Raw genomic sequence first — 24642 nt, 5'->3', positions numbered from 1 at the left:
ATACACGGTGAAAATGACACACCAAAAATTTTGGATATTATATTAGAATTATTATTAATATATATATATATATATATATATATATATATAAAAGGGTAGGCAGTTAATAATTATTAACAGTTAACCCCTCTAGTTTCTAGATTTTTTTTTTTAAGAAAAAAAAGAAAGAAAAGAAAAAGAAAGGATGAAAAACCTAATACTAGTCTACCACGCGCAGTCCCCTAAACCCTTCATTTGCTAACATATTTACCCGCGTGCATAGAGCCTCAAGCCTCTGGAAACTCGTAAGAAAAAGCAGGAATAGCAAACCCAGAAAATGGCGGTTCCTGGAAGGCGCAACGGTATGATAGACGACGACGAGAACGAAGACAATGCTTTGTTCGAAGAAGAGGGTCTGATCGAGCTCGACTCCGACACGCCTCCCCACCTCCGTGAGCTCGCCGCCGCCTCTGAGCTCGGCAACCTCGACGCCCTCCGCCTAGCCCTCGGTCTTACTCTTTTTCCTTTTCTTCTTCTTCCTTCTCTTATACGACCGTGTTTTTAGCTTCTTCTTTGGTAGTATAGTTTATCAGACTGGTTCAATCGCCTGTGCTGTTTTTGTTAATTTTGCTTGATTTCTAACTAAACGTAAAGCCTACGGTTTTGCTCTGTCTCTTTGATCGGAAAACTGGGAAAAAGAGAATAGAAATTCTTATTGGTTTTGTGAGAAAATTGAAAGCAAATGAGAAATTAGGCTTGTAATTTGATTCAGGATTTTTGATTTCTTTTCCTTCAGTTCGCTTTTGGAAAATTTACATGGTTTGCCAAATGCATTACTTTGTTTGGTTTAATGTGTAGAGCTGCTTTTTTTCTGTACATGATCACACAGCGTTACCAAAATTATTTATTATGAAATGAGATAGATTGATGCTAATTGTTGGAAATTATTTTGATGATGCAAAAATTCTTTGTTGATTGTAAATACTATTAATGCAAAAATTAACAATAAGATAAATAAAATATAAGAGATAAAAACTTGAGTATGAAAAAAATCTCATAATGCAATAGAATCGGGCAAGAGCGTTGGTCTTTAGTGGTTGATTTATGCCTCCTGAAGCATTTAACTCGATGTGATCGGATTCCTTGACACGCAACCTCTCAGTATTAGACTATAATGTCTATCTTCGTTAAGGACCTACTTCAAAGAACGAAGGCTATTAGACTAACCCTTATTTCCCTTGTGAGATAATTCTTAGGATTTCTTTGACCAATAGAAGGAAGAAGCATAGTAGAAAGTGATAATTTCTCAAGTGCTCTTTGGTTGGATTTATAGAAGAGAATGTTAGCTTACAAAATAAGCTAAAATCCAACGGTTACAAAGGTATCCAATCACCAACGGCTATAACATGTGGATGTGTAAAAGGCTAGTGGGGAAAATGTCAATAACTTTAGTATCCCAATGGATAGTGCCAACTATTCAAGGTTAGTTCCAAGACAAGTAAATGGGTTGAAGAGAATAAAATAAAAGACAAATAAAAGTGTTTGGAATGCACTATTGGCACATATCTCTTTAATTTAAACTTTACTTACCAAAAAATTCTTTTTAGTTGTATACCCCTTGTGTTCATGTCTTGTGTGTCTTTCTTTGTTTCTTTTTTTTTTTTTTTTTTTTTGGGTGGGGGGTGGGGTGGGTGGAGGGGTGTTCGGAGATTTCTGGATGTGATTCATTTGGTGTGATTGGCACTAAAAGTTGGTGAGTATAGAAGGTTTATTGATGAGCTAAATGGTTATTAGCATTCAAGGTTCATTTATTTTTTTACATCAAACGTTTTCTGTAAAACATTTTCAGTATTTTTCGGTGTTTGGTTGCACTTGGAAAATGGTTTACATTTTTTTAAGGCATAAAACATTTTTCGTCCATAGCTCCTCTCTTCAAACCTCTCCTTTCGGAGAACACTCACATAATGTCACACCCCAGAGACCACCCCCTCTGCCATGGGTACCAACCCTGCTGGAGCCACCCCCATTAGCAGAAAATGTTTTCTGGAAACCACTGCAGTGTGAACCAAACAAGAAAATGCTTTTTAGGTTGACAGCCAAACATTGGAAAATCAGCAGTTCTTCCAAAAAAAAATGTCTCCAGCTTAAAATATCTTACGTCAAAAAAAAAAAGAGCCTTAATATTTGATTTTTTTTTTCCCTTTTACCAAGCAATTGTAGTGGTAGAATACTGGTTTGTTACTATACCTTGCCTTTTATTTGTTTTAGCCATTGAGTTTTGGATATGGACTATGGGGGGAAGCACACGCTGTTGGCCGGACTTGCTGAGACTGGTTTCGTTAGAGAGAGAGAGAGAGCGAGAGACAGAGAGAGAAAGATTAAGTACCCATTTGGTTAGACTGGTTGTGCCTACGAGGATGATTGATGTGGTACAACTTGTTGGGGTTGCAAGGATGCACAAAAAAATTAGGAAAGCATTGGTTGAGTTTGTATAAAATGCATGCTTGCCAACATTTTGATGATTAAGTATGATCCCAGCTATGTTGGAGTTCTTCAAGTTCATTTTTGAACAAGGGCTCATGGGTATCCCTCTTGTTGGCTGTAATTACAGATGGTCTAATAACTGAGATCCTTTGAGGTCCAGAATTCGTACGTTTATTCTTTCTCCTTATTGGGAAACCCACTGTCTTAACGCTTCTCAGAAACGGCTCCCTAGAGTTTTATTGGATCAATTTCCTTTATTGCTTGATTGCAATGATGTTGTTAGGAGTAGAGGGTACTTTAAGTTTGAGAATATATGGCTAAAGTTTGAGGGTTTTGTGGAGAAGTTGAAATAGTGGTGGTCGTCTTATAGTTTTCATGGATCCCCTTGTTTTGTCTTGGCTGTCAATTTAAAAGCTTTGAAGCTTGATTTGAAAAAATAAAATGAGGAGTTGTTTGAAGAGGCTGGATGGTCTTAACTTTAATCATGTTGAGGATGACGAGGCTTTATGGTTGGAAAGAGCTTTTGAGGAGACTGACGTTCAGGAGGTGCTGAAAGTGCTAAACGACGATAAGGCCTCGGGTCCTGATGGTTATCCTTGGCTTTTTTTCTAGTCTTGTTGGGAAGTTCTAAAAGATGTAATGAATGTCTTTCATGAGTTCTATGCTTAGGGTAAGTTTGAAAGGAGTCTTAACGCCTCTTTATTGTCCTTATTTTCAAGGAAGTAGGGGAGGTGGATATTAAGGACTTTCGCCCTTTCAATCTTGTGAGTGGCGGCTATAAAATTATCTCCAAAGTCCTAGCTATTAGGTTGAAAGTAGTGTTGGAAAAGGTTATATCCAGGTTTCATAAAGCTTTTATCAAGGAGAGACAGATTTTAGACTCGGTCTTTATCGCAAATAAATGTATCGATAGTAGAGTTAGATTAGGGGTTCTAGGAGTGCTTTGAAAACTGGACATAGAGAAAGCTTAAAGATCATGTTAATTGAGAATTCTTATTTTATTTGTTGAGGAGATGTGGTTTCAAGGAAAAATGACATGAATGGATAGCTCATTGCATCTCGATGGTGTGGTTCTTTGTGTTGATTAATGGATCTCTATATGGCTTCTTTGATATCTCAACAAGGGATCCTTTATCCCTTCTGCTGTTTGTTGTTGTCATTGAAGGTCTGCCACCGTGGATAGGAGACTTTTATTAGGCTTTTTGATGGTGTCTAAGGATATCGACGTGCTTCTTTTGTCTCATTTCTTATTTGTGGGTGACACCTTAATTTTTTGTGAGGCCAATCTTGATCATCTCTGTAATTTGGGCCAACCTTTCTTGTATTTTGAAGTTGTATCATAGTTGAAAATTAACTTGGCCATATCAGATTCGTTCTCGTTGGCGCCGCTAAAGATGTTGGAGGCTTGGCCAATATCCTTGGTTTTAGGGTGTGTCCTCTTTGCCCTGTTGTTAATAGATTTGTAGTAATAAGATTAGAGGGAGAAGAGGAGGCTGCTATATTATTTAGCTTGTTTTTAACCTAATACAAACATCCTAATATATAGGATTAGGGAAATATCACAATGACCAAACTACCATTAAACCCTAATAATGACTTACTAACCCTAGTAACACTTCTAACACTCTCTCTCAAGCCGAATCATATAAATCATATAAATCCAGCTTGGAAGAAACAAGCAAATGAAAAACACATATAAAAACATACTCTACCACTCCCCCTCAAGCAGGAACAGCTTGGGGCACACAATACAAAGACCCATAAAAATAACAAGAAAGTTTGCTAAAACTTCAACGCCGGTCGAAAACTCGTCGGAAACTGCAATAGGCGGTCGGATCTCGCTCAAAAATACCAAGGCCGATAGAATATTGCTGGAAAACAACAAGGACCAGTCGAAATCCATCGCAAAACACCAAGGCCGGTCAGATCAAGCCGCAAAACACCAAGGGTAGATCGGATCTCACTACACAACACCAAGGCCGGTCGGATGTCATCGCAAAACACCAAGGCTGGTTGGATCTCACCGCAAAACACTAAGGCCGGTCGGATCTCGACAACTAACAATGATCACATTTCACGTGATCAACCAACAAGTCTCGCCGGAACTAGCAACATACAGGCAGAACACGCCGAAGACACCAAAACCAAGTTGAAATACTACTAAAAAATTAAACGGGAACCTTCGCCGAAGTCTTGCCGTAGACAGACAGAACACGCCGGCGACTCCAAACACAGCAGCCACAATCAATCGACGATCACATAGCAACTTTTCAACAACACAAACCGCGTCGACACTGACAGATTTTTTTTCCCCTTTTCTGATGGCCATTGCAACACGCTGGCCACCTTACACGAACCACCACAAACCAAACATCACAAAAAATACCAGAAACTTAGAAAACTAGTAGGAAACACCACAAAGACCACCATAAAAGCACACAACAAACTCTTTTTTTTTTTCAAACTCAACCACAGACAACATCTTTCAAGGCATTGCCCGTGTAGGGTCTAAGCCCACATGGGCGGTGCTGCCACTAGAAGAACAGTTACCAAAAAAAAAAAAAGTTGAAAACTAAGACTACAAAACAAAGGGACAAGGATCTAAACCCTAAGGCTTTGATACTATGCTAATAGGTTTGTAGTAATAAGATTAGAGGGAGAAGAGGAGGATGTTATATTATTCAGCTTGTTCTTAACCTAGTACAAACATCCTAACATATAGGATTAGGGACATATCACGATGACCAAACTACTAGTTTGCCGTGTGCTTTCACGGTGGTTTTGTGGTGGTTGGTGTAAGGTCGCCAGCGTGTTGTAGTGGCCATCGAAAAAAAAAACAATTCTGTTAGTGTCGGCATGGTCTGCGTTGTTGAAATGTTGCTTTGTGGTCGTCGATTGATTCTGTGGTTGTTGTGTTTGAAGTCGCCAGCGTGTTCTATCTGTCTCTGGTGAAGGTTCCTGTTTGATTTTTCAGCAATTTTTTGACTTGGTTTTGGTGTCTCCGGCATGTTCTGCCTGTATCATGCTAGTTCTGGCGAGACTCGTTGGTTGATCATGTGAAATGTGATCGTTGTTAGTTGTTGAGATTCGACCAGCCTTGGTGTTTTGCGTTGAGATCCGACCAGCCTTGGTGTTTTCCGGTGGTTTCCGACTGGTTGTTGCTGTCCGGCGAGATTCTACCGGCCTTGGTGTTTTGCGGTGAGATTCGACTGCCCTTGGTGTTTTGCGGCGAGATCCGATTGCCCTTGGTGTTTTGCGATGGGTTCCGATTGGTCCTTGTTGTTTTCCAGCGAGATCCTATCGGCCTTGGTGTTTTTCGGCGAGATCCGATCGCCTATTGCAGTTTTCGACTGGCATTGAAGTTTTAGCAAATTTTCTTGTTATTTTTATGAGTCTTTGTATTGTGTGCTCTAAGTTGTTCTAGCTTGAGGGGGAGCGTTAGAGTATGTTTGTATATATGTTTTTCGTTTGCTTGTTTCTTCCAAGCTGGATTTATATGGTCTAGCTTGAGGGGAGTGTTAGAAGAGTTATTAGGGTTAGTAAGTCATTAGGGTTTGAGGGTAGTTTGGTCATTATGATATTTCCCTAATCTTATATGTTAGGATGTTTGTATTAGGTTAAGAACAAGCTGAATAATATAGCAGTCTCCTCTTCTTCCTCTAATCTTATCACTACAAACCTATTAACGCCTATAAAGTACATGGGCTTGCCGTTGGGAGCTCCGTTTAAGGCAAAATCTATTTAGGATGGCATTATTAAACTTCGTTTGGCAGGTTGGAAGCAGCTTTATCGAGTAATTTTATAAGTCCCTCTTGTGCCACTCAAAAAAGAGGTAGCTTTTAAAATCATCATTTGATCTAAATCTAATAATGATAAATCACAAGCCCAACGGTAATTTTAAAAGCCACATCATTCTTGGAAGGATACAAGAGGGACGTGAAGCATTACTCGACTTTATCTGTCAAAAGGTGGTAGGATTACTATGATTAAAAGTACTCTCTCCAATTTGCCTATGTATTTTCTGTCCCTTTTTTCCCTTCCAAGTTGGTGTTTCTAACCGTATTGATAAAATTCAACAAGATTTCCTGTGGGACGAAGTAGGATGATTTTACATTCCATCTAGTCAATTGGTTCAAGATTTGTACTCTGATTTCCTTAGGAGGTTTGGGGGTTAGGAACTGGATTATATTTAACCTAACTCTCTTGGGAAAATGGCTTTGGTGTTACGTCACAGAGAGGCAGGCTTTGTGGAAATCAGTGTTAGAAGCTAAATATGAAAGCATGCGGGAGGGCGTTGCTCCAATGTGGTGTACGGGTCCTATGGTGAAGGGGTGTGAAAAAAATTTGTTGGGGGGGGGGGGGTGGGTAATTTTTCCAGATTTGTAAGATGAGGTGGGAGATTGGCTTAAGACTTGATTGTAGCATGACATATGGTGTAGAGGCCATACATTGAACGATTCTGTCCCGGTGTTACATAGTATTGCCCATTTCAAGGGGCCCTCGATGGTAGACCATATGTTGTTGTGAACAACACCTATCAGTGGAATATCACCTTTATCAAATCCTTGCAAGATTGGGAGATAGAGATGGCCTCCTCTTTCTTCAATCTTCTGTACTCTATCAGGTTGAATCAAGGTGGTGAGGATAATATCTTTCTGGCTCCCCTCCGAAAGGCAGACATTCAAGGTCAGATTATTTTATCATGTGCTAAGCCCCTTACTGGTTTTTCTTTCCCACGGAAGAACTATGAAAAAATAAGGCACCTACAAAAGTGGCTTTCTTTGTGTGAACAATAGTGTTAGGGAGGATCCTGACCTTGGGTAATTTAAGAAAGAGGCACATAATAGTGATGATCTAGTGTTGCATGTGCAGGAACAATGGGCAATCCGTCAATCATCTTTTGCTTCATTGTGGAGTTGCTTGAGAATTGTGAATATCGGTTTTTTGTCTTTTCATGATGGAATGGGTAATGCCCAATCGGGTGGTGGAGTTTTTGGCTAGTTGGAGTCGCCAGTTCGGTAGTCACTGTAATTTAGAAGCTTGGAAAAAGGCTCACTTGTTGGGGTTATATCTCAATGATATAGTGAAAAAGTCCAAGAACAAGCATCGTGATATCATAGTAAAAGATTAAAAGCAAAACAAAAATTTGCAAAGGCTAGAACACTACCTTGCACAATGTCGGCAACCTTGGTGATGTGGCTGATTTGATTCCTCTTGCTTCTCCTTAATCCACACGTGTTGCACTAGGGTTTGGAGACCTCTAAATCTTTTCCTCAATTTTGATTATGAGACCAAAAGAGTGGGCTCTAATTCAACACAAGACCCCTTTAAATAGGCTTGTGTTTCTAAGTGAAGGTAGGACTAGGTTCCTTATCAAACCAGGACTTAGAAAACCTAGATACATGGCCACTAGAGTTTTCCTTATGTAATTAGATTAAGCCCAATAAGGGATAATAATCGGCTTGAGAAGGAACTTAAAAGGAAAATATAACTATTTCCAATAGGCCTAGGACACTTTTCATCTCATGACTTTTCTTAGATTACGATTTATTCCACTAAAAAATTATAATTGCACTTTAGTATTTATTTTGATTAATCAAAACTTCAGTGACATCCTATAATTGCAGTTGACTCCATAAAATATCCATAGTTGAATTAAATTCATAAATAAACTGTCTCTTTAATTCACTATCTCTTAATCATTGAGTACCCGATTTAATCTTTTGATTATTCTTATACTCCTGAAATCATTTTGTTTAGTACATTTAATTTTAGTAACTCCTTTCTGAAATACACTGACCAAAGATTCAGAATAATTAATTCCCATTAAATTTATCTTAAGAGGATATTTTACGTCGCTTTGATTAAATCAAAGGATTATGAATTCTCTTTTAAGGAGTAGTGTTGTCACAATGCTACATGTGATCACCCAATACACCGAGATTTTGACTAAGATCTCACTCCTAAATTTATCAAAGTGACCTTTACTTGACATTTGAGTTCACATTCTTTTAGGATTAAGAGTCAATATTACTATAAGCTGTCATGAGTTAAATTATACTTATTGACACCAATTATATATAGAATAACAACTTAGGTGGTGCGTTCAGTGCATTGTTACCATGCCAACATACCAATAAAAAGTCTCCACTTCCCTGATCAAAATAGGTTATTATGATTGATATTGTATAGTCTTATCAAATGGAATGTTCAATTCAAGTTACTAGATTTATGGTTTAATCTTTTGTGTGATAATCTCATTAACACACCTTAAACCATATTCAATATAATTTAAGGATTACATGTATATATACAAAATAATATGCACATGTAAAATATAAGATGCCCAATGTTCAATATAATTAAGAAAATAAACAACTTTATTTAATAAATCAAAATGGTATACAATAGGATTTGGCTTTTAGGGCATAAACCCTAAAATCACCATTGTGTGATGTGGTGCATTTATAAAGAACACAATTCCCGAAATTTTAAAGATTGTCAGAGGAACGGTGGTAGAGTTAAAAGACACATTGTTCAAAACTTTTTATGGGTGGATGGTTGCTATCAATAGTTCTCCCTTTGCTAACTTTTTGTAGAATTTCTGAATTTGTGTTCCTTTTCTTCTCTCCAAGTCAGTATTTCTCTTGTATACTCTATATGTATATGGGTTGCGATTGAATTACTTATAAAAGAAAAAGTATGATCCTAGAAGGATCTGTACAACATAGGTGGATTTGCTCCAACCCAAAGGTTTGCAGTATTAAAATTATGCAGTATGAATTGTTGACTTGAGCATGTTTAGGTATTAGGGCTTAAACTAAGGGGTTACCCAATGGGTTACTTTGTCAAAGGATTCATAATTGAAGCTCATTTGTTATTACTAATTGCCGCATTAGTCATTACTCACTTGTTCAGTCAATGGTAGAAACAAATATGGACTGGTGGTTGACTGGTTCGTCTATCAGACTTGACAATCTGTCATATAAGTTAAATTGGGTTTTATGTTTTAAATCCTTCTGCCAATTTTTTGTGATTACATTGAATAAAAAATTAGAATGTTTAGGTGTCCTTTGGAACTCGAACTCTGCTGCAGCATTTGATGTGTGTTAGATATGACATTATTACATGAGTCTAGACAGTATTAGGTAGGAAACTTCTTTCAATTTCTAGAAATGACCCTATCACAGGGAATTGCGTCTTCAAATGCCATGGAGAACAGCATCATGGTTTTGGTTTTGCTTGGCATTTAAATATCCTGTTTGGGTCAGCTTTCTGATAATGCTTTCTTTTATCTTTGAATGAGTTCAGATAACTTGACTGGTAGCATTGATGAACCTGTGGAAGATGGGGACACGGCTCTGCATCTGACATGTCTCTATGGCCATTTGCCCTGTGTCCGGGTCAGTTGGTCTTATTTCTCTGTGTTACTTCTTTTTTTCTATTTATGTTTCTGTCATAATAAACCCTTGTAAAAAATATGGATTCTCTTTTCCAATACAGCTACTTTTGGAAAGAGGAGCAAACGTAGAGGTTGAGGATGAAGACGGTGCAATTCCTCTTCATGATGCTTGTGCAGGGGGTTAGACTTAACCACTTCTAACAGTCGTGCAAAACTGTTTTTTCCTGGACCGATTGTATGATTCTATATTGATGTTAATTCTATTTTGTCTCTTTCTTTCTCCACCGACTATTGCAGGATTTGTCGAGATAGCCCAGCTTCTGTTGAATACTGCTAATGACCCAGAGTGCATAAAGAGGATGTTAGAATCAGTTGATGCAGAAGGTGATACTGTGAGTATATATCAAACCTTAGCACTCTTCCGTAGTTTTAACAAGAGGTTCCACTCTTTAACCGGCTGGTGACACCTTTGTTAAAATCATGCCAATCCTGTCTGCTTGGCATAGAAGAATGCACAGTGGTTCAAAAATTCACAGATTTTATTTTATTTTATTTTTCTCTAACTAGCCTACTTTTTCTAGTTTTTGATCATCATATTGAAATTACTTTTACAGCCTCTGCATCATGCAGCAAGAGGTGAGCACGCTGGTGTTATAAGGTTGTTAGTATCTTCTGGGGCTTCTCTTACACAACCAAACACTTGTGGAAAGGTTAGTATTTGAAGCGGAAGTTTGAAGTTAGTTTCTTCCTTGTCTGAGTTTATAGTTAATCATTACTTCGGCAGACCCCAATTGAGCTAGCTGAGCCAGGCACAGAAGCTAGGAGTATTCTGGATGCTGCTGCTGGTGCTGTGGCATGCGAGTAGGCTTTACCAAATACTTGCTGAAATGTCAAATTTTTGTTTTTCTGAAGATTGTGGCACTGCTCTTGTTGGTCTCTTTGCTATATAGGTAGGTAACAACATATCTTGTAGATCGTGATCAATCATTGCCTAATATTGGTTTTACTTTTAGAGCTGCATTAGACAAATCAAATATCATGGTCTAATAACAAACCGTTTTTGTTAGTTGATTATATTTGTTGATGATTTTTTCGGATCATTCCCTTTTAGCTTGAACGACAAGTATCACCACCACCCTGGTCCAAACTAGGTCCGGCAGAGCATTTGACAGAATAGACTTTCCTTGAAATCCATGCAATGTTTTAGGGCGGGACACGTCTTATTACCGTGCATATGCGTGCGGTGTGCTTGTGCATATCTAACTAAGGTAGGGGTTTCAACATTCTGGGCTTTGCTCTCTCATTACTTCAGCAACATTAACATTTCTGAGTTCTCACTGCTGGTTAGTCTGGTTGGGCTGGTGAGCAGTTTCCAAATGTACCAACAATGATGGAAAGCCATTTAATCTAATGGTTTGAGTATTGATGGAGGGAAAGCTCACTCTCAAGTTAGGCTGTCCATTTGAAGCTAGAGTAAGGAACATCATTTTATGAGTTGCTGCTAAAAATTGACATAAACTTGTACCCAGGAGGCTTTGAGCCCATTCACTTGGATTGTAAAGCCTACAGCTGGAGATAATGGGAAGAGAAATAGAGTGAAAAGAAGTCTCATCTGTTGAATTGCTGAAGAAGTTTCAGGTTACCTATAATGGTAAAGGCTCTTGACTGAAGCAAGGCTGACTCCCCAATACCTAAACAAACTCTCTCTCTCTCTCTCTCTCTTCCCAGAAGAAAAGAAAATGTTAGAAATGTTAAAAACCTTTAACCCTACCCACAAGCCCGTCTCCAATATGTAGGAAAGACCCACCTTTGTAACTCCACTTTTTCCTCTCTCCCGCATTGAAAAAAAAAAAAAAAAAAAAAGCCGTGTCCAATATATGCCTACCTTGTGTGGGGTTCTTTCCAATTTTGTTGGAGCTCGATCTCTCATAAATGAATTGGGGAAATTGGGGATTCTGTCATTAGGGGAGTCCAATCGTTTGTTATATCTAATAACTTGAAATATGTTATCTATCTAAGTAGTGGTATCTTATCAAGGCAGACACAAGTTTTCTCTCCTAAAACTTTCTTTGAAAAAAAGACAAAAACAAAAACCAAACCAAAATTTGAGGCGGCCATGAAGGTTATACTCCATTGCTGAACCTTGAAATGAGGGCAGCCACCTTTTTTTCTCCTTTTTGGTTCTCCTCCAGTGTCTCGGAGAGTATTGGGGGTTAATGAAATGGAAGCAAATCACTGTTGAAACAATATTTGATGACGTGTCCTTGTAATGGTGGTATATATATATAGATATATGGACACGAAAGCATTGGTGAATGAATAAATTTATCTCCCTTTTACTTGAAATGAAGAAAAGTTATGGTCAATATTTTATTTTATTACATTTAATAGTATAACTTTATTTAAAAAATTTAAACGTCATAGCAACATATTCACCACACGTATACAGTTAACAAAATGAAATCCTAGGACCTAAGCTACACGCCTACAACCTTGTGACTCTTAAGATATATAAGACAGTCCAAAAAGACTTAAAAGACATTTGGACAAGGTAATGGTTGCCGGCTGCTCTTAAGTTGGCCATTTTGTCTTTCCCCAAGTTCCCAACTAATGCCTCTAATTAATATTACTAAAGAGTGATGTTATAAACGTCATTTTTATTCCACAATATTGACATGGTAATAGTATCAATTAATTAATTATTTTTTTTCAAAAAAAAAAAAATAATTAAAACTACTCCGTCAATATTGTGAATTAATTACATGAATAAAAATTATAAAATCTATAATTGGCATGGAATAATTATACATATGTTGGAGTTCTTTTTAAATCCATGATCAAATAACCAGGGCACCATTTGACAAGAGCTTGTTACTAATCATCTAAAAAAATTAACTCTCAATATTTTTACTTTTTACATCAAAGCAATCACTTTTTATTATTATTTAAATGAAAAAATCACTTAAAAAAAAAATTGTTTTTATTTTTTCATACCAAACATTTTTACTTTTCACTTTTTACTTTTTACTCTTTTTTTTTCACATTAATTAATTTTTGTTACCGTTCCTATCTACTAAATGATAATTGTCCAATGCCAATCCGAACAGTTTGACAATAATATGGTGTACTCTATGATTTATACCTGGATCCGAATCCCCTCCCATTACTTAAAAAATGTCTTATCCCTTAGTTATATCAAAGGGTCTAAGCTATGCCACGTGTCCACTTGTATTAAAATCAAAAAAACAAAGACAAACACACTTAATTATATCAAATCTGAATGAAAAAACTAATTAATTAATTTTTTAAAAATAAAAATAAAAAGGGAGAAACCACCTCAAAGCGAGGCTGCCCCAGCCTTTTTTTTAATTTAATTTATTTTTTAAAAAAAAAGTTAATTAATTATTTTTAATTCAAATTTTATATAATTAAGTGTGTTTGTGTTTGTATTTTGGTTTTGATACAAGTGGACACGTGGCATAGCTTAAACTCTTAGATGCACTTGATGGCTAAGATAAAAAATATGAGAAACCTTAACGATTAACTGAACGACCAACTGCTGTACCGGAGCCAGTTAACTCTGACAAATGTAATCTACTGTGTCCATAAGTCCATTATGTGGACAAGAAAATGCCTACATGCCAAACTCCTCTTCCTTTTTTTTTCTTCTTAAATTTAAGGGGAACGGAAACGGATAAAAAAAAAAAAAATTAAAAAAAAAAAAAAAAAAAAAGTTGGACAATCTAATAATAGGTCTCGATATAACTAAATTAGTGCTAAAAAAAAAATGTAAAATAAGAGAAAACGTACCAAATGAATGACATGATCTTATATTTTCTTAAAAAATGCCAAAAATAATGGCTTTCATTTAATGTAGTTAGAGAAGTCAAACATGAAACCCGTACAAGAAGAAAGAATTTGGATCATCTTCACTTTAAATAGAGAAATGCTATACATTTCAAAATTTCTTCTTAAAAGTTGGTTCTCAAATAATGTATTACCATCTCATAATTTAGTGACACACTTTTTAAAATAATAAATTTCATGAGATAGTGACACATCATTTGAAAATTATCTTTTGAAAAAAAAATTTAAGAAGTATACTACTTCTCGTTCAAATAAATTGAAAAGTATCTGATTAATCATATTTAATAGGTATTTTTTTCTTTTAAAAAGTAAAAAAATAAAATTATCCTTAAATATAAATAATTGAATATTTTTTAATTTATTTGAACGGAAGATACTGTTATGATATTTTCGGGTTTATTTGAACCAAGAAAAAATTCTGTTTCGAGAAGGAACACGTACCACATCATTCAGCCCTTTCCGAACTCCCACTACAAGACCCACACTATACACTGCAACCAATCACAGACAAAAAAAAATGCCACGTAATCCAAACAGCCTTTCCCAAAGTTTCGCCCGAGACACAGGAGATTACTCCCTAGCAGAGAGACGGATTCAGATTTAACTCTGGTTGGGTTGTCATAGCCAGAGACTCCGGTTGAGAGAGAGAGAGAGAGAGAGTGCCGAGCTTTAGTTGGAAGTAGCCTGGTCGATCTCAGAGGGAGGGTTTCAGCTAGGAAGGCAAGGAGAGAGACTGCTGAGCAATAGGAGGGGCTGAACAAACGGCTCGGAAATGGCGGCTGCGCCGGCTAGAGCTCGAGCCGACTACGATTATCTAATCAAGCTCCTCCTCATCGGCGATAGTGGTAAGTCTCTGATATAATCTCTAACTTACTCATTTCTGTTTTTTCTAGTTTTACTTTTTGTTAAGCTCTTTAATCTGATTCCCGGATCGAGATTAATTATTATGTAGTCATGTTATTTGTTTGGTTGCTGAGAAAACGAAGGAAAGGAAAAAAGAGATCTCTTTTATTTATTTATTTATTTATTTTGAGTTATTCGATTAGCCATTGTTTGGGGCCTGAGAAACTGAGTCTGAGAAACTTTTTAGCTAGGCTTAAGTGGGTTTTCGTTACTTTGAACAACAAATGGGAATTATTTTTCTTAAAGTTCTTAGGCAACCAATTATTAGAACGTTTTATCATAGTTGCAACCTATGTGGGATTTAACGTTAGGGAAAGTGCACTGGAGAAGAGGGTGGATCGCATGTTTAGCGAAATTTTCAGAATGATAATGACTCTTGAAGTTTGGTTCTTTTCTCTTTTTCTTTGAATTTTGTTTGTCTCCTAAACCTGTTAATTTTTCGAAAGGCCTTTACACATTGTGGTAAAGTTTTTGAACATCATATTACCAGTATTTGACTTTGGTGAATAAGTTGGGTATTGATGGTGGGAAATTTATGACAATACCATTATTTTGATGACTATTTATGCGTAGTAGTATGACCTTGTCCGATCATATCTAACTACTTTCTTGTGCTACCGTCTATTTCAAGAATTTTGTGGTTAGTTTGGATGTGGGTTTATTTTAACTTTGGGGAGGGGACCAGCGTTGCTTGTTCTTGACTATTTTGTACTTTTATATGATTATGATTTGGTAAATTCTTTTTTTTTTTTTTTTTTTCTGAATAATAATTTATTAAAAGCAAAGTCCTTGTACACGAAAGTATGCAAAAGAAATAACTACCCTAAAGGTGTTTGGAATCTAAAAAGTTAACAAGATCTAAAATATTTGAAGAGGAGAAATTAAGAACATAAGTTACTACCCAATCCAAGAGAGATCTCAAAAGAGGGTTTTCAATGAAGCACCTTAGACTTGCAGTTCTCAAATAGACATCGGTTCCTTTCTCTCTAAATGCTTCACATTAAGAACGTCAGAATAACTTTCCAAATTGCTTCCTTGGGATGTCTCCACCCTTGAGTCCTCCAACAATGAAGTAGTTCTGGCATGTTGCAAGGCATCACCCATGAAACTCTGAATAAGTTGAAGAACCAAGTGCCATAGGTTGCCAGAGTACTTACAATGGATGAGTAGGTGATTGACAATTTCCTTAATTCTTTTTGCAAAGGAAACAACACTTTACAAGAGTGAAACCCCACATTCTAAGATTATCAACAGCAAGAATTCTACCCCAAGCTGCCATTCATGTAAAGAATGCAATGAGTGGTGGGACCTTAACCTTCCAAACACTTTTTCGGGGGAATGAGCATGGCTCTCCAGCATAAAGTGTTATCATAGGTTTTCACTGCAAAGTCAAGGTTGCTGGCTAGGGTCTATAAAAATCTATACCAACTCCCAATCCTCGACTACCTTGATGAAACTCGGATCCCAATGAATAGAGGTTCTTGAGGATTTCAAGTAATCCGACACCAAGGCCTTTGTCATGAGCTATCACATACAGTTCTGGGAAAGAATATTTGAGAGCATCTTTGCTGCACTAAGGATCGTGCCAAAACTGAATACCATACCTGCTCCCAACCTTGAAGGTGACAAAATTGGAGAAGATTTTCCAGCCATTCCTAATATTTCCTTTTTGATAAGTAATCGGAATTTTATAAAAAAGCGAAAGGACACAACCCAACTACACATGAAGTATGCAAGAGAGACACCTAAACAGAAAAAGTAAAAAGATCAAGAAAATCCTGAAAGCTAGAAGAATGAAAACGAACAACAATGGTTGTCCATTGATAAAGGGTTTTGAGGAAAAAGGCATACCCCATAGGGCCCTTGGGCTTCCTCCGAATGCCAAGCCCCACTTTGGACCCCATACTTCTCAACAATCACCATTCACCATAGAGAAGTCTCCTATTTCACGAATCTCCAAAGTCATTTACCAAGTAAAGCTTAAGTGAAAAAGTATGAGGTTTTTAACTCCCAACCCTTCCATGGGGAACTAAGGAGCAGATAGTCTTCTATTTCACTGTATGAAACTTGGGCACACCTCTTAGACCATCCCAAAGAATGTCCATTTGAAGGGGCTCCAACCAAATTAACTCCTGCAGCTTTTGGCAGATAATTTCAAAGTGATTGAACAGTACATAGCCAACGCCGTTACCCAAAAACCAGTTGTCAAACAGAGCCTTGGTGATTTTCGTTGAGGTTCTTATTTTCATTCTATTTTTAGTCTAGTAAGGATGTTTGGTGCAACTTGTTAGTGCTTGAAAATATTATAAAAGGTGGATCAATCATCAACTTAAGTAGACGTCAGAACATCCATCTGACGACTAAGTGACGTTTTGCACATAAAACTTAAAAATCCATCTATTTCACACCAAGGCACTTGGGTGATGAAAGAGATTTACAAGTAAAGTTTTGAATACCTAATGAGGTTAATTTTTAAAACTTAACAAGCGGGTCAATTCACATCACAGTGGAGTATTATTATCATTTTGAAGACAACCACCTCGAGACAAGTAAATCTTCTTCTAGCTAGCCAATCTTCTTTCCATTTTCTCAAGTACCCTGTACCATATAGCTTTTGACTTAAAAAAGCACCCAATGGAAGTCCCAAATAAATCAAGGGCACAAAGGAGATGTTGCCGTTGAGAATACTGGCCAGCTCTTCTTGATGCAGCAACATCTCCTTCGTGCCTCATTTTGAATGCTTACTCAGAGATTTAGCATTTTGATCACAGCCAGCAGCACACATAATAAGCGTATCATCTGCAAAAAGGTGTGATATTTCCAACGGGGCCGCATTTTGAATGCTTACTCTGAATCTCGATAGGTAATCACCAACCATAGCTTTAGAGAGGATTCTATTGAGAGCTTCTATGACAATCACTAACAGGAGAGGTGAGAGAGGATCCCCTTGGTGGAGGTCCCAGGAGCTACCAAAGAAACCTTGAGGACTACCATTGATTAGAATAGATAATCGAGCCATGGGGTTACAAGCAGACATCCATTTCTTCCATTTAGAACCAAAGCCAAGACGCCCAAAGAGATAGAGGAGGAACTCCTAGGTGACGCAGCTATAGCTTTCTCCAAATCTAGCTTACAAATAACACTTGGAATTCTTGATTTCAACCTGCTGTCCCGATACCCATTTGCTTTGAGAACTGAGTTTAGGATTTGTCTCCTTCCTATAAATGCATTCTGATTGTTCAAAATGAGCGATTCCAACACCTGCTTCATTCTGATAGCCAATTGATTGGAGGTTTGTACCGACTGATTGGAGATACTGTAGCAATGCTATTGTGACTAATGCAGTGACAGAGTCAATCATGACATGGCACAAGTGTTTGGGACACATGAGCAAGCAAGGACTAAAGGGTACTTTTGGATCGTAATTTGATTCTGGGCTTAAAATATGTTGATTTGGGTTTTTGTGAAGATTGCATGTTTGGTAAGCATCATAGAACTTACTTTACTTCGGTTACAATCAAAAGTAAAAATGTATTATATTTAATTCATTCTAATACATGGGAGTCTTCTGATGAATCCATTGGTGGTTCGTATTGCTTTATTTCTTTTGTTGACGATTTTTCTAGAAAAGTTTGGGTTTATATGCTCAAAAGGAAGAGCGACACTTTCTCCTGTTTTAAAAATTTTAAGCCTTTGGTTGAGAACCAAACAGGGAGAAGATTAAGTGTATGAGAACTGATAATGGAACCAAATATATTATGAATGAATACAAAGTATTTTGTTGTGAGAATGGAATTTTCAAACAGTATACAACTTTTGGTACACCACAACAAAATGGTGTGACAAAACGCATGAATTGTATTTTGTTGAATCATGCTAGGATTATGTTAAGTGTTGTAGGGTTAAAGCAAAAATTTTGGCTGAGGCTGTTAACATGGTTTGCTTAATTGTTAATCACGCATCGAGTACTGCTCTTAACGGTAAAATTCCTGAAGAGGTATGGTTCAAGAAGCCTCTGAATTATTCTGTTCTCTGAGTATTTGGTTGTGAGTCTTACTTCGGGATTCCTGAAGAGCAAATAACTTGATTGGATGCAAAATCCAGAAAGTGTATTTTTCTTGACTGTGCAAATGAAACGAAGGGCTATAGATTGTGGGATCCTACCGACCGCAAAATCATTATTTGCTGAGATGTTGTGTTTAAAGAAGATTCATTGCAGAAAAAGAAAGTACAGCTAGATCCCGTTAATAAAAAGTTTGAAGTTGAATCTTTTCAGAAGATGCAAGATGTGTCTGCGAGGGGAGATAGCGAGTCAATTGAAGTTGTTGGCGATGTTGAGCATATTTCTGAAGCTGAAACTCAAAGTGATAAAATTTGCCCTAATAGAGTTCATAGATCTATTCTTTTCTTTTACCACTGTCATAAAATTCCTGCTGTCGACGTGTTTTACTTTTCTTTTACTTACCAAAAAAAAAAAAAAAGAGTTCATAGGTCTACCTTTTGGCTTCAAGATTATGAAACATGTTATGCTTATATCACAGAACAAGGTGAGCTATCTTCATATCAAAAAGCTTGGCAATCCATGGATTTCAATCATTGGAGCGTAGATAGAAACTCTACATAAAAACAAAACTCGAGAGTTAGTTGAAATTCTTGAAGGAAGGAAGGCTATTGGTTGTAGATGGGCATACAAACTTTAAAAGAGTTGCAAATGGTAATATTGATAGACATAAAACTCGTCTTGTAGTGAAAGGTTATGCTAAAATATCAGGCAATGACTTCAATGAAACATTATCCTGTTGTTCGCTTGAGTGCTGTTTGTACTGTGTTGGGGTTGGCAGTAATAATTGATTTAGAACTAAAGCAGTTAGATGTCAAAACTGCGTTTATGCATGGGAATTTCGAAGAAAAAATTTTTATGACTCAACTCGAAGGCTTTATTGAAGAAAACAAGAATCATCTGGTTTGTCAATTGACCAAATCACTTTACAGTTTGAAACATGCGCCTATATGTTGGTATGAGCGATTTGATTCCTTCATTGTGAGCTTGGGCTTCCATAGATGTGAAGCTGACCATTGTGCCTATTTATCAAAAAAATTATTTTGCTACTATCTGTGTATGATATGATTGTTGCAGGCACAAGCAAACAAAGTGTTGTAGCATTAAAAGCTCATTTAACTAGAGAGTTTGACATGAAGGATCTGGGGGCAGTTAGTCAGATGCTTTGGATGGCAGTGCACAAATACAAACAGAATAAACAGGAAAATCTGGATAACTCAAAAAAGTTATACGGAAAGAGTTTTATGCCACTTCAATATGCAAAACTTGAAGTTGTTAGTACCCATATTCCTGTTGGCTGAAATTGTCTTCTAATCATTTTCCAGCAACTGAAGCGGAGAAGGAAAATATGTCTCATGTACCATACGCATCCGTGGTAGGGAGCCTTATGATTGCTATGGTGTGCAGTAGACTAGACATTGTACAAGCAGTGAGAGTAGTCAATAAGCACATGGCGAATTTGAGCAGAGACCATTGGGCTGCTGTTAAGTGGATTCTTTGCAACTTGAAAGATGCTATTTGTTATGATGGCTAGAATATCGACTTGGTTGGTTTTGTGGATGTAGATTTTGCAGGAGTTCATGATAAGAGAACGTCCACTACTGGCTATGTTTTCAACTTGGCTGGTGGTGTAGTTAGTTGGATGTCAAAATTGCAGTCTGTAGTGGCCTTGTCAACTACAAAGGTGGAGTCATGACAGCTACACATGCATGTAAAGAAGCTGTTTGGTTGAAAAGATTGCTTGGTGAATTGGACGTCAAGCAAGATAGAATGATTGTTCATTGTGATAGTTAGAGTGCATTGCATTTGGCGAAAAACCCTATGTTTCATGCACGGACTAAACATATTGATGTTCAGTATAACTTCCTTCACGAGACACTAGAGTATGGGTTGATTGTATCATTGAAGATCCATACTAGTGAGAGTATTGCATATATTTTGACGAAACCTCTAGCAAGAGAGAAGTTTTTCTGCTCTAGAGCTTCTCTCGGGCTTGTTGTCACTTGATAAATAGTGATGAAGCAGCATGTACGTTGTGGTAATCTTGAAACTAGCCTTCAAGTGGGAGAATGTGGGAATTTTAGTAGTTCTAGGATTAGAAATCCTCATACCTTTTTAGTAGGATTGTGTATCCTACTAAGATTCTGAGTCCTATTCTTTTACGATTATGAATCCTAGTTTCTTTAGGAGAGGATTATTTTTGCCTGTAAAGAAAGCCCATATCATTAGGCTTAGGCACATCTATACATATTGTTTCCTAGAGGTAGTGTGAGATTTCATAAGAGAGGGAGAGAGGTTCATTGTATTTTTTTTCCTTTATACTAGTAAGGAAGAAACATCATTATTGCTGCCTGTGAATGTAGGCAATCTTGCCGAACCACATTAAATTTTTGTGTCTTCATTCTTGCTTCTTCTTCTTCTTTGTTGATATTTTTCTTGTGTGTGCTGCAAATTCTAACAATATGATTATTACAATTTCTTCCCCTGAGTTTGTTGAATTGCATATTCTCTATAGCTACCTTTCTGCAGTTAAAAACATAACCTTTAATCTGATCCTCTTCTCTTTCACAGCAGATTATTAGATTTTCCATGTCAACATGATAAAGATATGGTTTTAGGCCATTTCCCTTGTTCAATCACTTATTATTCTGTATATGCAGGGGTAGGAAAGAGTTGCCTGCTATTACGTTTCTCTGACGATTCTTTCACAACGAGTTTCATTACCACTATTGGGTGCGTGTTCAAAACCTTAAAATTTGTTTTCTTATTATTTCATAGTTTTTGCAGTTTCCTGAAGTTTTAACGTCTTTATCAGGATTGACTTTAAGATTAGGACCATTGAGCTTGATGGGAAGCGTATCAAACTACAAATATGGGATACTGCTGGCCAAGAACGTTTCCGTACAATTACAACAGGTACATATTTATCTGATGAAGTATTTTCTTTTAGTAATTTATCGATTCCAAAACAAACTTCTTGTGAAAGACGTGGAAATATAGCTCAGGGAGCAGGACCTACTATAATGCTAGGTGTTAAGTATTAGTAGGTCTGAACTTTGGTTTTTTACTCTTTTACTATGATTTTTAGAAGATTTCTATCATCAATTTGACCTGTTGGAGACTTGAGAGGATGTAATAGGGCTCATTTGGCTAATCGATTTCTATTTTTGTTTCTGAAAACTATTTCGAGAACAAAAACAAAAAACAATTTCCTGTTGTTTTTTCGCTAAAAAAATGTTTGGCAAATTGCTTCTGGGAACATTTTCTTAAAACAATTTCTGAAAATTTGCAACCACCCCTTTTCAGTAATACAAAAAAAATAAGCTGAATCTAAGACCCAAAACCAATCAAAATGGTATGTGTATGTGTGTGTGTATATATATACACTGGAATGGAACCCAGCAAAACATACAAGAGAAAGAGAAATTATTATGGAAGTAAAGCAAGTAGGGTTGTAAATAAACATAACTACTCATGACCATACTCGGGCTCGGCTCGATTATTAAACTGGATGTTCGTGAACACAAAACTAGGCTCTATCATTAAACGATATATACTCGTAAGAACTCGGCTCGACTCGTATATATTTATTAATATGTACATATATTAATAAAATAGCTTATATAGTATATTAGTTATTAAGTAACAATAGTTCATTTATATATATAACCTATAAACATATAAGTATATCTTATAATTTAAGAGTATGTTAAAAAAGGTATGTTATGTGTTATGTGTTATGTGTTATAAGTTATAAATATATGATATAATGTTTTAAGTTATAATTTATAAGTATATTAAATAATTTATGGTATATATTATATAATATTATAATTTATATCATAAGCATACTAATATTTTTATAAGTATGTAAAAAATTTAAATATACTATATAATTATATGTATAACAATATGTATAATATTTCTCTCGACGTAGGAAGAAAAACAAAGAAGACTAAATGAAAACACCCAAAACTGTTTTCAGAAACATGTATAAGTTGTTTCCAGATTTTAGTTTTTTGGTGTTTTTGGTTTTCACTTGTTTTGGTTTTTAAAACGGTTTGCCATACGCACATCAACTGTTTCAACCTGTGATTGGTACTTGTTTGGACCCTAAATGTATTGACAAATTTTTTTAAGAAACTCAAACATAGTTCTGTGGCATTCTTGCATGCAAAATGGATATTTAAACATAAGATGTGGTTTTTAATGTTATTGATTCACAATGTCATGTATATTGCTGTGTTCAAGGTTTATATTTTTCTAGGTTTATGTGACCTTCTCAAGTGTCTGTTTCTGAAAATGACACTCATTTCAACATCAACAATCATCTAGATTTTCTCAGAAAAGAAGTTGTTCTTTCTTTTCGTGATATATCTCTTTGTTTTAATTTTTGGTGTTGTTAATTGTTTCTTGTAGCTTATTACAGGGGAGCAATGGGTATACTGCTGGTCTACGACGTAACGGATGAATCATCTTTTAATAGTATCTCCTTTTCTCTTCTTCCTCTCACTTGCTCCTTTTATCAGGCTTTTGTAGCTCAATTAGTGTTGGTGAGCCAGATTAACTGGAAAACAAAAATGGCAAACATGAAACTTTACATATTCATGACCCCTGATCCAATATTTATGTAGACATCAAGAACTGGATCAGGAACATTGAGCAGCATGCTTCTGAGAATGTCAACAAAATATTGGTGGGTAACAAAGCTGACATGGATGAGAGCAAAAGGGTAATGACTGACATTTGTCTAAAAAAATTTCTTAGGAGTTTGTTCTTTTCCTGACATATTCATCACTAAGGTAGAATTTCTCTTGTAGGCTGTGCCAACAGCGAGGGGACAAGCATTGGCTGATGAATATGGTATCAAATTTTTCGAGACTGTAAGTGTGTATGTTGTAGAATGGCCACATTGGGACAAAGCCTATATATCATTACTTTTTGACTTTTCTAGTCTCATGAAACTCGGTTTCAATGGCATGAAAAGTATCTTATTAGCCTCTGGCCAGTGGGGGCGCCGAGATGATTCCTTATGGTATGCTAACATTTTGCATACACTTTTGTGTAGAGTGCAAAAACAAATTTCAATGTGGAGCAGGTCTTCTTTTCAATAGCTAGAGATATAAAGCAAAGACTTGCAGAAACTGACTCCAAAGCTGAGGTAAGATTTGTTTTCCTGCACTTTCAATGGGAACGCAGAGCGATATTGCAGATTGTGTTTTGACATATGCTTCCGTCGTGCAGCCCCAAACTCTGAAGATCAGCAAACCTGATGCAGCCACAAGCTCAACTGCTGCTTCAGCAAAATCAACGTGCTGCGGCTCATGAGGTATCTAGAGGACCGGGATCGATATGAAGTTGCATTGCATGTGTTATGTAGTTCCTCAATTCTGGGGAGTTGGTTCCAATTCGCTAAGCGAACTGGCAGCACCTTCTGCTCCACTATTGTAACATTATGGGTGTTGCTTTTGCTCCCAAAATCTCTGGGGTGGAAATTCTGCAAACGCTTTTATTTATGTAAGTTGAAATAATGACCTGCATCCTGCTTAGTTAAATAGCTGGGGCGCTTGTCCTTGTGACTTTCTATTTCCTCAATTAAAAAAAATACAAGTCTCTTTCTATTTCTTTGTTCTGTACATGTGTTATTTAGAGGTAATTGGCCTTGATGCCTGTTCCTTTTTTTCTAAAGCAATAAAATATTAGAGATGCAGTCCTCTTGTTTGAAGTATTTGGGATGAATATACATTCATTGGTGACCCAGAGAAGCGACATTGGTGAGGGCAAAGCACAATGATCCTCTCATCAGCAAGCCTCAAATGATCCTCTCACTAACAATTTCGCTGGCCCGTTTGTTTCAAATGTAAAATATTTTCTGGAAAAAGTTATATTATCATTATTTTTGAGTGCTTGGCACTGCTTAAAATATTGGTCAACTTGAAAATTTTTT

General features: G+C 36.6%; 2 protein-coding genes across 2 annotated transcripts; both read left to right on the top strand.

Annotated features, from left to right (window-relative positions):
* The first annotated feature begins 219 nt into the window (after positions 1–219).
* Positions 220–10934, top strand: LOC132192044 (Ankyrin repeat family protein). Its single transcript, XM_059607232.2, has 6 exons — positions 220–488; positions 9775–9866; positions 9967–10045; positions 10163–10257; positions 10480–10575; positions 10650–10934. The coding sequence occupies exons 1-6, from the start codon at positions 317–319 to the stop codon at positions 10728–10730; spliced, it is 615 nt and encodes a 204-aa protein (XP_059463215.2). The 5' UTR covers positions 220–316; the 3' UTR covers positions 10731–10934.
* A 3424-nt stretch (positions 10935–14358) lies between these two features.
* On the top strand, positions 14359–24327 carry LOC132191955 (ras-related protein RABE1c). Its single transcript, XM_059607101.2, has 8 exons — positions 14359–14577; positions 21356–21428; positions 21511–21611; positions 23115–23180; positions 23330–23427; positions 23516–23578; positions 23764–23856; positions 23940–24327. Exons 1-8 carry the CDS (start codon positions 14505–14507, stop codon positions 24021–24023), a joined length of 651 nt encoding a protein of 216 aa, XP_059463084.1. The 5' UTR covers positions 14359–14504; the 3' UTR covers positions 24024–24327.
* The last annotated feature ends 315 nt before the right edge of the window (positions 24328–24642 follow it).

This window comes from Corylus avellana, chromosome 10, assembly GCF_965113065.1.
Source record: "Corylus avellana chromosome 10, dhCorAvel1.hap1.2, whole genome shotgun sequence".
Taxonomy (NCBI): domain Eukaryota; kingdom Viridiplantae; phylum Streptophyta; class Magnoliopsida; order Fagales; family Betulaceae; genus Corylus; species Corylus avellana.
Note: the sequence above shows the minus strand (reverse complement) of the source record. Positions and strands in the feature narration are given on the sequence as shown.